This window comes from Anas acuta, chromosome 5 (assembly GCF_963932015.1).
Source record: "Anas acuta chromosome 5, bAnaAcu1.1, whole genome shotgun sequence".
Taxonomy (NCBI): domain Eukaryota; kingdom Metazoa; phylum Chordata; class Aves; order Anseriformes; family Anatidae; genus Anas; species Anas acuta.
The window spans coordinates 31971354-31985392 of NC_088983.1; the positions used below are offsets into that span (position 1 = coordinate 31971354).

At 44.9% G+C, this 14039-nt stretch overlaps 1 protein-coding gene across 3 annotated transcripts in view; it reads left to right on the forward strand.

Annotated features, from left to right (window-relative positions):
• Positions 1 to 14039, forward strand: part of LRP4 (LDL receptor related protein 4) — a 73988-nt gene that overhangs the window by 51150 nt on the left and 8799 nt on the right. For 2 of the 3 annotated variants that reach the window (XM_068683735.1, XM_068683733.1), the window contains exons 9-27: positions 1131 to 1256; positions 1738 to 1872; positions 2041 to 2166; positions 3203 to 3433; positions 3740 to 3896; positions 4236 to 4453; positions 4780 to 4956; positions 5560 to 5685; positions 6390 to 6598; positions 7172 to 7253; positions 7906 to 8011; positions 8915 to 9116; positions 9458 to 9647; positions 9895 to 10026; positions 10684 to 10824; positions 11531 to 11617; positions 11825 to 11996; positions 12080 to 12242; positions 12488 to 12713. In XM_068683735.1, coding sequence (XP_068539836.1) covers positions 1131 to 1256; positions 1738 to 1872; positions 2041 to 2166; positions 3203 to 3433; positions 3740 to 3896; positions 4236 to 4453; positions 4780 to 4956; positions 5560 to 5685; positions 6390 to 6598; positions 7172 to 7253; positions 7906 to 8011; positions 8915 to 9116; positions 9458 to 9647; positions 9895 to 10026; positions 10684 to 10824; positions 11531 to 11617; positions 11825 to 11996; positions 12080 to 12242; positions 12488 to 12713 — 3006 coding nt within the window. The remainder of the gene's footprint in view (positions 1 to 1130; positions 1257 to 1737; positions 1873 to 2040; positions 2167 to 3202; positions 3434 to 3739; positions 3897 to 4235; positions 4454 to 4779; positions 4957 to 5559; positions 5686 to 6389; positions 6599 to 7171; positions 7254 to 7905; positions 8012 to 8914; positions 9117 to 9457; positions 9648 to 9894; positions 10027 to 10683; positions 10825 to 11530; positions 11618 to 11824; positions 11997 to 12079; positions 12243 to 12487; positions 12714 to 14039) is intronic. The other variant, XM_068683734.1, reaches the window with a different exon arrangement.

The following is a 14039-nucleotide window of genomic DNA, read 5'->3' on the forward strand; positions in this document are numbered from 1 at the left end:
CAGGTAAAAATTAACTGAGGGGTTCTAGTCCCAGCAGAACATGTACTGGCTCGTCTAATGAGAAATAGTGCACTGTCTAGATGTCTTTAGCAAGTTAAAAACCTGTGTCAGTTCTTGGATTTATGTTTTTATTGGCTATAGGGAGAAAATTCCTAGAACACTAGGAGATCAGCTGATGTAAGAATCTTTGTCTTCATTATGACAAATGCAGTCCAAGTTTTGGAATCCTTTATAAAATGTATTTCTGTTCTCTGAGAAGTGAATCCGTATGTGATTTGTTTTTATGTTCCCGGTTGGTGTGTCTGTTAGTTCTTATTTGTACTTGATAATCTCACAACTACCCTTTTCAACGCTGCTTGCAGGCAGTCTGCCAATCTAATCGTTTCTTTGCTGATAACTGTATTGTCCTGTTATACTCCTAGGATTATCAGAGGGTGATGGTTTGGAAACCACTGACAAAGTCAGCTTGAGAAGTATAAGAAATAAGAGGCAACAGGACAGTGCTGTTATTGACAAAGACACAATTAGATTGGCAGAGTCCCTACAAATAGCATTACTTTACTTACAAGAATTTTGTAGAGCCTTCCTGCCAACAGCACAAGTTGAAGTGTGTAGCTCGTGTGAAATCCTGTTGCCTGAGCTCAGATTTCAGTGATGCATGTAAATCTCATTCCAAGTCCGTCACAGTGCAGTTAGGGCTGGACAAGACGCCCATTCCTAGGCAGGCTTAAGATCCATAGCCGTGCTGGGGTGGCATCTCAGATGATTAAAGTGAAGAACTGACTCCACTCTGACACATGCTGAGGAGGGTTGTGGAATCTGGAACCAAAGGGAATTAAGCCAGGACCTTGAAGTCGTTCTGAGAGTGACTAAATAGCAGAGCTTCCCAATATAGCAGCATTGGACTCGGTCTGGAGGAGAGCTCACAGGCCTCTGAATCAGCATGAAGATATTTGGAGCAGTAAGGAGTGGAAGATGAGCTGAATTCAAGGAAAGAGGAAGTAATGGATTTGTGTTCATATGTAAAGATTGTAACAAATCTTAGAAAGTGTTCTGTGTCCTTTTCTCCACCATGACTGTTGTTGAATCAGTAAGCTCTGGTGTTTACTTTCTCCTTCCTCTTATTGCAGGGACGCCTCAGTGTGCCCCAGACCAGTTCCTCTGTGGGAACGGGCGTTGTATTGGACAGAGGAAGCTGTGCAATGGAGCAAATGATTGTGGAGATGGTAGTGATGAGAGCCCACATCAAAACTGCCGTAAGTCAATACCAGACTCCAAGACAAGTCTTAAATATAAATGGAGGCACTGTGTGTGGGAGTCTGTCTGGTGTTGCTGAAGGATGCGTGCAAGGAAGAAAGCCTGGGTTGTGTTAATGGGAGAGTGTGTGGGTTGAAGACTGAGGAAAATGACCTTTGTGGTTTTGCCAATTGCATAGTGTGGAGAGGGGATAATGGGGAGAAGATTATGCTTTCAGGTATCAAAGTTTGTCTGCAGAGATGGTGAATCCCAAACCATATTATTCTGAGCTTCGTTGTCCAGATCTTGGGAAGGGCTGATACCCATTGGTTGTGGCCTGCAGGGGAGAGTTCTGACTGCAAAGAGGCAGCTTCCAGCACAGTTTATGTCCTCCCTGTGTTGCTTAGCCTAATCTAAAGTGTGGCTGCTGCCTAACTGCTGAGGACACAAGCAGCTGCCTTGTGGTTTCAGCTCAGTTATCTTCATGCATTGCTTTTGCAGGTCCACGAACGGGGGAGGAGAACTGTAATGTCAACAACGGTGGCTGTGCTCAGAAGTGCCAGATGGCACGAGGGATGGTGCAGTGCACCTGCCATACAGGTTACAGGCTCCTGGAAGATGGACGATCGTGCCAAGGTGGGTTTTTGGAGCAGTAACCTCCTCCCTGCTGCTTTGATGTGCTTGGAGTTGATGGCTACGATAGGTTGCAAATCAGAGCATGAAAGCAGAAGCAACCTGTCAGTGAGGTTGCCTGACTTGTTGATGATATAATGGTAATTTTCTCCCTTTGTCTGTAACATGCAGATGTGAATGAATGTGCTGAGGAAGGTTACTGCAGCCAAGGCTGTACCAACAGTGAAGGAGGCTTCCAGTGCTGGTGTGAGCAAGGCTACGAGCTGCGACCTGACAAACGTAGCTGCAAAGCTCTAGGTAAAGAGGAATTCAACCTTACTCTGGTGCATGTGTGTTGATACATACATGTTGTTCTCATAACTTTGTCTCTGATGCTTTGTTGGCAGCATTATGCTGTTCACTGAGCCAATATGTGACACAAGGAAGTACCTGGATTTTTATTAGATATGCCTAGATTGTCAGTGAAAACGTGTGGAAACTTTGTGATTTTGACTATGGAGAGATATTTCGGTATTTTCTTTCCTTGCCAGTAGAACAGCCTTTGTCTGCTTTTTGTAGTTCCTTGTCATTCCTGGTGACCCAGACCCTGGGACAAAACTAGTATCCTTTCTCTGTTTAGGAAGCGTCTCAATCCTTCCTTGTCAGTGAAGTTGCATCAGATGTCCTTGCTCTGGTTTAACCTTTGATGCTGGCCACCAGTTCTGAATGTTGTGAGTGGCTGCTCTATGGACATCTGTTTTTAAGGGCATATATACATTTGTAGAACTTAACTTCTCAGCTCCCCTAATGTAGGAAATGAGGAATTAAGAGTTCCATTATGTAAATTAGGAATATTATTAGGAATTCCCCTAATGAAATCCACAAAGAACTTCAATTCTTTTTTCAGCAGAAGTATCTACCGAGTTTATATCTAGCTGAGGCATACTTTAACTATGTCATGTTTTGCTGTGACAGTAGGCTGTGGTAGAAGGTGTGGTACAGTATGTGTGTTTATATGGCTGGGAGGTGGATATAGGCAAAGGAAACTATAACCTTGCTGCCAAGTGTGTGCCTAGTGGTATGGCTTCAGAGGCTGAGGTGAGGTGAGCTCAGACGGAGCCTGGAATGATCACATCTTGATAAATAAATGTTTGCCAAGAGCTTTAAAACTGCCAGATTTTGAGTTAAGTTTGTGTATTGTGGTTATGTAAACAGCTCTTTGAGGTGTTTTGCACTTGGGCGTTGATTTCTTGTTGCTGGTACTTCAAAACAACGTTGTGGAACTTAAAGCAAAGGGAATGGTAGGCAGGACCCTGTCAGAGTACTCTAATGCTGTCTTCCCATCTGTCCTCAGGGCCAGAGCCAGTGCTGCTCTTTGCCAATCGAATTGATATCCGACAAGTGTTGCCTCATCGCTCAGAGTATACGCTGCTCCTGAACAACTTGGAAAATGCCATTGCCCTTGACTTCCACCACAGCAAGGAGCTGGTGTTCTGGTCTGATGTCACTCTGGATCGCATAATGAGGGCCAATCTGAACGGTAGCAATGTGGAAGAAGTGGTTTCCACAGGGCTGGAGAGCCCAGGTGCGTCACCACAAAAAAGAGAAAGGTCTGGGCGCTATCTGTGGTGTGAGAATAGGGATGGGTGAGTGGAGAAAAGTGGGTACCCAGAGTTCAAAATGGAGTGCATCTCCCTGAGCAAGGGGACGGATGGGTTGGATGGAATTGGGTGTGAGGTGATTGTCTCCCTGGAATTCATCTCATCTGACAGAGTAGAAGACAGGAGGACTGAACTGGGACTTCCCTGAGGCTAAGAGGGAAAGGGAACTATTTTTCTGAGCAGAGCCTGCTCCTGGTTTCACTCTGTGCTTAATTCTCCCCTGGAGATAGGTGGACTTGCTATTGACTGGATCCATGACAAACTATACTGGACAGATTCTGGGACATCTCGAATTGAAGTAGCAAATTTGGATGGCACTCACAGGAAGGTGCTTTTGTGGCAGAACCTGGAGAAGCCCCGAGCGATTGCCCTTCATCCTATGGAGGGGTGAGTGAGAACTTAAGACCTTGGAGAGCCTTCTGTGCAAGCGCTTCTGGGTGGACAATAAAAACCCTATCCTTGGTCACTAAGGCTGCCTTTGGACTCGAGCCTTTTATTTGATAGCAGCAGTTTCGGAAACCTTGAGGTGCTGAGGGCTTTCAGAGCCTTAGTCCTATTCTGGAGCCTCCAGATTTCAACAGCTGGCTGTTGCTTCTTTCCTGGCTGTGGCCCAGGTCTCACGTTTGAGGTCCCAGGATTGATATTATTTTGCCCTGATAGGAAGTGATGCTGTGTGCATTACATGGGACATGAGTTTTCTAACCCGTTTCTCCTTGCCTTCTCCAGCACTATCTACTGGACTGACTGGGGCAACACTCCCCGCATTGAGTATTCCAACATGGATGGCTCTAATCGGCGCATCATTGCGGACACGCACCTCTTCTGGCCCAACGGACTGACCATCGACTATGCAGGGCATCGGATGTACTGGGTGGATGCCAAGCACCATGTCATCGAGAGGGCTGACCTCGACGGGCGGAATAGGAAAGCTGTTATTAGCCAAGGTAAATAACGGGGCTGGGTACAGGGAATGCTCTCTGCGGTAAAGAAGAGTAGTATAATGCTAACCTGAGTTTCAGAGCCACCTGCTTGTAGGTGAATTCTGTTGTCTGTTGTGTTTTCACTGTGGGATGAATTTTGTCACTGCTGTGAGATGGGCTCTGCTATCTGGACATAAATGGACAGGAAGTTTGTCATGTTAGTGTAAGGTGGATTTGAGCAGGTTGACTGTGGAAATGCCTATGGGGTGGTGGTAAGAGTTCCCTTGCCTCTGTGCTTGCCTGACTCCTGTTGAGAATAATTAAATCCCTTTATTGGACGTCCATTACAGGCCTCCCACACCCGTTTGCTATCACTGTGTTTGAGGACAGTTTATACTGGACAGACTGGCACACCAAAAGCATCAATAGTGCCAACAAATTCACAGGCAAGAACCAGGAGATCATCCGGAATAAACTCCACTTCCCTATGGACATCCACACACTGCATCCTCAGCGCCAGCCAGCAGGTAACTGCAGAGGGAGTAGAGACCTATTTGAGCCTCTGGAAGATCTGCTGCCACCCACCCTGTAAAGCAGGGAGACGGCAGGCCTGAACCCAGGACACTAACACGTCCTCCACTTCTGTCCAGAGCTGCCACAGCACCTGCTTCATCCAGCAGTTCAGTTTAGGTCCCCCAGTAGCAGACAGAGCTAAGCGTTACCTCAGCTCCCCCTGCTGACACTTGGGAGTGGATGCTTGCCAGTGAGAAATAAGTTGTGGTTTGTGTACTAAGAGCAACTGGGGGGAAGAAGGGGGTGGGAGGGAGGTGCAGGAATCATAAGATCATAAGTGGGCACTAGAAATGACCAACACCTCCCTTATTACTTCTAAATTACTGTAATCTGCTTGGCAAATTGATTGATTTAAAAGCTTTTTTTTTTTTTTTTGTCAGATCAACCCTTACAAGTAGAGTTAGTGCTTTAGTTTATTGTCTTATTCTCAATGAACTTCTGTGTAGATAAGTCGAGTTACGTTATCCATGTGGGACTTTGTATCTTGGCTGGTATTTTTCCTCTTTTCTTTTACTCTTTGCTTTATGTGTGGTTGTTTTTGTCTTTGGCTACTTGAGCAGGGAGAAACCGTTGTGGGGCCAACAATGGGGGCTGTACGCATCTCTGCCTGCCGAGCAGCAAGGATTACACCTGTGCCTGCCCCACTGGCTTCCGCAAGACCAGCAGCCATGCCTGTGCCCAGAGTAAGTGAGGTGGGACCACAGCCTGTGTGCCCAGATGTTTGTTGGGTGGCAGAGGGTTGGAGACGGGAGTAAGCAGCAGAAGTTGCTTCCAAGGGGATGCAGCTGGATGGACTCAGTAGTATTAAGGGCCCTGCTGCAGAATACCTCACCTTGATGCATTCCCCTGTTCTGCATTCGCACTCCCCTTGATAGGCTGGATGGGTGGGGATGCAGAGAAGTTCCATCCTTCAGTTGTTAATCCAGTGTTGCTATCGGTGCCGTGCTGTCTGTCGCAGCTGACTGTTTCCCTAGAGATCCCATAGCTGTGTCAGTGATGAACAAAAAATTCAGCTTTGCTGACTGCCAGAGTTTCTCTTAGTTTGCAGCCAGATGGGAGAATCAGGCCAACTGTTGTCCTAGATTCTCGAGAGATGGCATAGTTATTTGATTTGGAGAGATGTCTGTGCCATTCTTTGAAGAACATGGTTGAATTTATTCGCTTTGCGTAGGTTACCCTCAGGAGACAGCTCTCTACTGCTATGATTCTCCCTGCTCCCAATCCCCAATAAAGTGATATTTTTTGCTACCAATAAAATCCTGGGCTGTGACCTGCCAGTGATAGATGATGTAAGGTTAAGTTTGGATATAGCAGGGAATTGTCTGTGTCTATCACTGTGTTGTTGAACTTAGAGAAATTAAAAGAAGACCTTTCGACCTTTGATCAGGTCTTGACAAGTTCCTGCTTTTTGCCCGAAGGATGGACATCCGTCGGATCAGCTTTGACACAGATGACCTGTCAGATGATGTCATTCCCCTTGCTGATGTGCGCAGCGCTGTGGCTCTGGACTGGGACTCCAAGGATGACTATGTCTACTGGACAGATGTTAGCACCGACTCAATCAGCCGAGCAAAATGGGATGGATCAAGCCAGGAGGTACAGTGTTCACTATGTGTGGAGACCATCCAGCCAGGAGACTCTTGGAATATCAGTTTTGAATCTACTGGGATCCACTGGCTTCCTAAGGAGCTGTAGTTCATGTTGTATTTAATGTTCATTGAGGCCCTAAGATCACTTAACACTTCATACACAAGTATGGTATATGTTCCCGTTTTTCTGGAAGACCTTGAAGTGGGACACAAAGCACGATGATTTACTAGCTCTGTTGTAGCCCTAAAATCTGAAAGGAAAAAGTATTAATTCTTCCAGTGATGTACTACATTAATAATAAGAGCCACAGTCCTTGGGACTTGCATGTGCCATTAATGAGGAGAACAGAGTTCAAGGTTTTGGAATAGTATTTTAAACAGACAATGAAAAATAAGTGTTTCTTCAAATGTAAGAGTTATTTGAACTTGTAAGCCCTTAGTGCTCTCATATGGCATTGTTCTCCTTGTGCTTTTGCCTTTTGAGAGTTACGTTGTTTGAGAATGAGTAGTGCATTGGGCCAGTGCTTTTCCTCTAAGGTCTAATCACATTAATGATTTTTTTATTTTTCTTTTTGTTTAGGTCGTGGTGGATACCAGCCTGGAAAGTCCAGCTGGACTGGCAATTGACTGGGTTACCAACAAACTATACTGGACTGATGCAGGTATGGGATTCCTCTGCTTTACATAGGCTTAAACCTTCCTTATTAGTAATGAAAAGTGAATAATAGCTGGGTAGTTCTAACTCATCCCCAAGCTTGTCTGTTTCTGTCTAGCAAAAAAAAAAAAAAAAAAAAAGCACTTGAGATGAAACTCGCTTTAACAAAGTGGGAGCTGAGGTGGTATCTTTAGTTTAATTCTCTTTGCAGTGTCCCCAGTGCTAATTCTGTAGAAAGGTTTATAGCAGAAATCAAGCCCCACTGTTGTCTTGCTGCAGAGCTTGTGGTTGTACATGTTCACATATCTTCCAGCAGCGTATCTTGGGGTGCAGCAGGTAGGATTTGGGGGTTGTTCCCTGCCAGAAAGTCATAGTTCAGAGAGATGTAAGAAAGATGACTCCTTTCCAGCTGTTCTCTCATGCCTCTGTAGATGTCTTGGGAGCTTATAAAAGTGCATGAGACTCTGCACCAGTCACAGCCATGAAGTGGCATGAGAGATCTAATGGAGGATGATACTTTGAGCCACGCTTGTTACCTATTTTCTAGGTATGAAGAGAGATGGAGAGAAAGGAATAAAGCATTGCTATATGGATGTTTCTTGTGTTACTTACTGTGATTCCAGAGGTGCGTGTCTAATTCTTTCTCTCAATATTTGTAGGAACAGATCGGATAGAGGTCTCCAACACAGATGGGACCATGAGGACTGTTCTGATCTGGGAGAACCTAGACAGACCTAGAGATATCGTGGTGGACCCTGTTGGAGGGTGAGAGACAATTTCTTCTGGGATGACGTGGGAATTCTTCTGTCTCTAAAGTTGTTCGGGTGCTTTGTTGTTGTGCAAATGTCTCTCCCTGGTGCCTTTGTTCTATATCCCGCCGAAGTCTGAAATTAGAGACCTGATTTGGATGCTACCACTAATATCCAAACAGGATAAATAGGGGTAACTACCTGTCATGCTGTAGAGCTTTTGCAGGAACTGGCTGCTGTTTTCATTTGTTTATCTTTGGGACCTAATGACTAGAGATCTGTTACAGAAATGTGAATGAGATCTTTTCTGTTTGTTTAATACCTGTGTTAAATTTCTATTCAAACTCTCTGCTTATCAACCAGAGTTGAATCAGAAGGATTTCCTCAGGTAGATTAGTGCTGATCTTAAGCAAGATGTAATGCTAGCGATCTCTTGGCTTCAAAGCATTGCCTCAGTGGGAATATTGAGGGATCAACTACACCACAGAAAGCAAACCTGAGTAGAATAACAGAAACAAATAGTTTTAATTAGGGATTTTGCTTCTGAATTGCAAGACTGTGGAGCTAGGGATTGGATGGATAGAAAGAAGAGTACTGTTCTTTCCTTGAGTGGATTACTGGAAAACCATTTCAGCAAGAGTATAAAGGACTAGTGGTGGAGACTGGTAAATAAGTGGTTATTTATTAGACCTTGAACTTTTTCCTCCATGCGTTAATAAGGCCACTACATGGACAATGGAGAGGATATCAATTTGAGTATGATTTTAGGCACAATACAGAAACCCAAGGCTAGTCTAATACTGTGTCCTGTTGGCTTCTGAAGGCACCAGGCTCTTTTGTGTCTCACTACAGGCACTGCCTGGTTGTGAAAGCAGTGGAGGAGTGCAGGCATTTACTTCTGTCTTGGCCTTGTGTTCAGGTTCATGTACTGGACTGACTGGGGAGCCAACCCAAAAATTGAGCGCGCTGGTATGGATGCCTCAAACCGCTTGGTGATCATTTCTTCCAACCTGACGTGGCCTAATGGCTTGGCCATTGACTATGAGTCACAACGCTTGTACTGGGCAGATGCGGGCATGAAGACCATTGAGTACGCCAGCCTGGATGGCAGCAACAGGAAGGTAAGAAGGTTGTCTTTAAGGAGAAAATTTTGGAGCCTGAGGTGCAAGTCCTAGAGCACCAAATGCGAAGAGGCCCTGCCTCTCTTTCCAGTTGAAAGTGAAATAACCAAATCAAGACATGCTAAGCTGCTTTCACTGGGAGAGAAGAGCTCCCTTTCAGTTACAAACTGTGTATGAGGAAGCCTCTGTTTGAGGGTTCGTGTTGCCTCATCACTCTCCTCATGCTGTGACTCTATATTATAATGTTGAGAGAGGGGGCAAGGGGAGCCATTAGTGACATCTTAGTAATGTTTTTCTTAGTAATGTTGTTTTTGGGGGGGTGCTGGGGGTGATCTGACCAGGTGCTGATTGGGAGCAATCTGCCTCACCCCTTTGGACTTACTCTTTATGGCGAGAGAATCTACTGGACAGACTGGCAAGCCAAAAGCATCCAGAGCGCAGATAGAAGGACTGGGCAGGCTCGTGAAACACTGCAGGACAATCTGGAGAATCTTATGGATATTCATGTTTTCCACCGGCACAGGCCACAAGGTACAGAGTTCATCCAAAGCCACATGGAGAAGAGAGCTTGCTCAGGCTCTGCTGTGTGGCACAGCTCTCCTGCAAGGAGCTGGCCTGTCTGTCAACCCTCAGTGCCTTAAGTCTGGATGGAATATGAGAGCATGAAAATAACCCTGGGCTTGACATTTAAGGGCATTCTAGAATACATTTCTATAGCTATTCTACCCTGTTTGTTCTCATTCTACTGGCTTATGGATTCACATCATCTTTCCTATAGTACGTACACCATGTGAAGTTAACAATGGAGGCTGCAGTCACCTATGCCTTCTGGCACCTCTTCCAAAAGGTTACAGCTGTACCTGTCCTACTGGCATCAATCTGCAGTCTGATGGCAAGACCTGCTCTCATGGTGAGTCCCCTCTGCAGGATCTGCATTGTAACTGAACCATAACTACATTCCGCTCCCACCTTGTTATAGAACAAAATTCACTTCATGCACTTACCTGCTTTACCCCCCTTGAAAAGCCCATTTGCTGCCTGTACTTTCACTGTGAGAGGGAAACACTGAAAAAAGCTGTCAATAACTGGATTGATGCAGAAAAAATTGTACTTGAAATTGCACTGGGCTAACTAAACTGGCTTTCACATTTTCCTCATACTTTTGCTCTAACTTACTTTTAACTACAAGGTGCTATATCCTTTAGTAGATCTGTACTCACTCCTTCTATTGACTGTTTTTTGAGGATTGTGGAAGGCTCTTGGCTTCAGGCCAAGGTACGTTCATTTGGACATCTTAACAGGAAAGCCAACTCCTAATTCCTGTTCCCCACATGGTACCAGAAGTAACTCTTCCACAAGTGCACTCATTTTCAACTTGGAAATACTGAGTGATGTGGAATGATTCTTTAAAGCTCTTGTGCCCCAACTCCCCATAAGCAGAGATCTGTCTCAGACTTCACCTTTTCCACTGAAGCGGGTTTTGGCTCCAGAATGCTCAATAAATCAGGTCTTGCAGTTGGCCGGACTTGTTTCTCACTGATACCTGTCTGTTTTCAACTTTCTGCAGGAATGACCAGCTTTCTGATCTTTGCCAGAAGGACTGACATCCGTATGGTCTCTCTGGATATTCCCTACTTTGCAGATGTCGTTGTCTCAGTCAATGTCACCATGAAAAACACCATTGCAATTGGAGTGGATCCTCGTGAAGGTATGAACTTCATAGTGTATCAAACTGCCTGTTTGAGAGGCAATAAGTGACTTCAGTATCTAAATGTCTGAATAAAGGCCTGGGTGCAGATTTTACTGTTGTAGATCGTGAATTTGGGTAGATTTTTTTTTTTCTAGTGTACGCTGCAAATGTTCCTTTCATATCAGGAAAGGAATACCTACATGAGAACAGACAGCCCCAGCTAAGTGGCAAAAGCTGCGTGCTATACAGGGAAAGGTTCCTGTCCATTTTGGATTTAAGAAAGCTTTCCTCCTGCTGAATTGTATTACAGCAGTAGAGCTGAGGCTCTGTCTATTGGCTTATACTAAAATCTGATGCTGTGCTTGATGTAAACCTACTGCTGTGTAGTAAGGTAGATGATATGATTGCTGTCTTCAGGGACATTGCTAGAAATAAGACGTGGGATACTACTACTAGCTGATAATGCATTATATGTTCTCTGACCTTGTGTGTAGGTCACTGTTAGAACAGCAGAGAACTCCCCAGAGCCAGTGCTACCACACCTTTTGGGAAGAACTGGAACAAGATAATTTGTATTGTTCTATTGCTCTAGCTGAACAGTCGTGTGCTGCTGCTATTCCTGTGCAGTCAGATCAGTCTTGAATGGCCTAGATGGTAGTCAGAGACCTGGATCTGATTGTTAAGGATTTTGGTGATTTATTTTAATTTCTCTTCTTCCACCCAGGAAAGGTTTACTGGTCAGACAGCACACTGCGAAAGATCAGCCGGGCTGCCCTTGATGGCTCCAAATTTGAAGATATCATCACCACAGGTAAGAGTGATTTTGTCCTGGGGTCCTCTTGTGCAGTGTGAAAAAAGAGATTCTCTGATCTCCCGGTGGAATAATCTTTAAATTTTTGGTGGAAGGGCAGGCAAAGCATAAAGCAACTCCCCGATGAGTTGCAAAAAGGCAATATTGGAAGTTTCTGAGTAAGCTGAGAGGATGAGCAGTGACTGATACACCTTAGTGTTTTCTCAGGTCTGTTGACTACGGATGGGCTGGCTGTGGATGCTATTGGCAGGAAGATATATTGGACAGATACAGGAACAAACCGTATTGAAGTGGGCAACCTTGATGGCTCCATGAGGAAAGTCTTGGTCTGGCAGAATCTGGACAGCCCACGGGCAATAGCCTTATACCATGAGATGGGGTTAGTGTTGTCAAGAGAGTTATCTAGGTGTTGGAACACAGCTTCTGACATCTAATTCCATAATACTTACTGCTTTTCTCTAGGTATATGTACTGGACAGACTGGGGTGAGAATGCCAAGCTGGAACGCTCTGGAATGGATGGCTCAGGACGTGTGGTGTTGATCAGCAACAACCTGGGCTGGCCTAATGGACTGGCAGTGGATAAGGCTGGGTCCCAGCTGCTCTGGGCTGACGCACACACTGAGGTCTGTTTCTGTTCTTTAGTGTGGTTTGTCACTGGGTCTTTAGTAGATCCTGGAGGCTATTTTGAAGCTCTTGAACAAGCTATTGTAAGAACAAGGGGAACATAAGTTTTTCCAAGAGCTTGGGCTGTGTGGAGGGTGGACTTGAATAACATCACTTAGGCTCTGGTTCCCACTTGATATAGTCGCTGTTACCAAGAGGGTCGGTGTGTTAAGTGTTCTGCTGATGTGACTGCTTCTTTCCTCAGCGTATTGAGGCTGCAGATCTCAATGGTGCTAACCGCCGCACCCTGCTGTCCCCAGTGCAACACCCCTATGGCCTGACTTTGCTGGACTCTTACATCTATTGGACTGACTGGCAAACTCGCAGCATTCACAGGGCTGACAAGGATACTGGTGCCAATGTCATCTTGGTGAGGGCAAACCTGCCTGGCCTCATGGACATACAGGCTGTCGACAGGGCACGGCCCCTGGGTGAGTTGCTAGGCTGCTCCCAAATGAGTGTGTATATGGTGATTAGGGGAACCCTTGTGTCATTGAAAGTAGTCCTTTGAAAAAAAAGGAGTGATAGAAATAAAGCACCAGAATCAGCTTTTCTTCTTCCCTCTTGTGTATCTTTTTTTTTTTATAATTTCCCCTATTTATCAAGTTCCATAGGTCTGTTACTTATTTTTTACTGCATGCGTTTTGACCATTCACTTCATTTCTTTCATTGGATTGCACTGACAGCCTCATTATCACATGCATCAGAGCCATTTTCTTAGGAAGACTGAATGAGTCATGCAATATTAGACTTCACCTGAGTGTTCTGGCAATGGCCAGTCTCTTTTTATTTTTATTTTTAAATCTCCAAAAGGCAATCATTCCTCTTAAGCTAGTTGCTGAAACCTTGTTTCAAGTTCCAGTCATTTTTTTCCCAACCACCACATGCTTCATCTTCCCACTTGCCACTTTGCTCTACAGATCTGTGCTTTGTTAGCAGCTCTTAATATATCATCCATTCTGTGCCAGAGTGGGATTCCTTATGTTACCTTTTGGGGATCCTATACAACCTCATCTTGTCTCCTCGCTCTTCAGTGTGAGTTGTGGCTTTGTGTTGTCCCTTCATACTGGGGAAATTCCACTGAAATGTACTTCTACAAAAAACTCTATGCTGCTTCTCTGTCGCTACTACCAGTAGAGCATTGCTCTTGACAGTACAACTTAACAGTATAACCTGAAGCTAACTAAAACTCTAGCCATCATATCCCTCTTACATTCCCTCCACTCCCTGCACCTTAAGGGCTTATCCCCTCCTAATAAATGTATGCTGGCTTTTCAATAAAGAAAAAGAGTCGGAACTGAAGATATGACCCTAATATGTCAGACACTTACAGCAGGCTTCTCTGATGCCTTTGTTTATTTGCCACTGTGTGCAGCTAACTTGAAACAGAAGCTTCTTTGTCAGCCTGGCCTCTGGTGCATTGTCACGCTGCTTCCCCACAGGGTGGGATCTTTCAGTCAGCATTATTTTTTTGCAGCTATAATAAATCTAAGCTGCAGTTCTGTGAATCTATCAGCATTTGTATGATCCTTTTTCCATGGGAAAACTGATCAGCAAGGAATAAAGGTCAGGATTTTGCTCCTGTGCTCCCCACTACTTCTGTGCCTTTCTGTTCTCCTTGCCCAATCATTCATTTTGGAGGGAGACAATCTCTGTATGCAGGGCCGTAGATTCCCAGTAAGGCTACAGTTAGGATGAACTCAGCTGCTAGCAAGTTGTGCGTGTGTGTAGACTTTAAAATAAAGCTTTATTTTCTG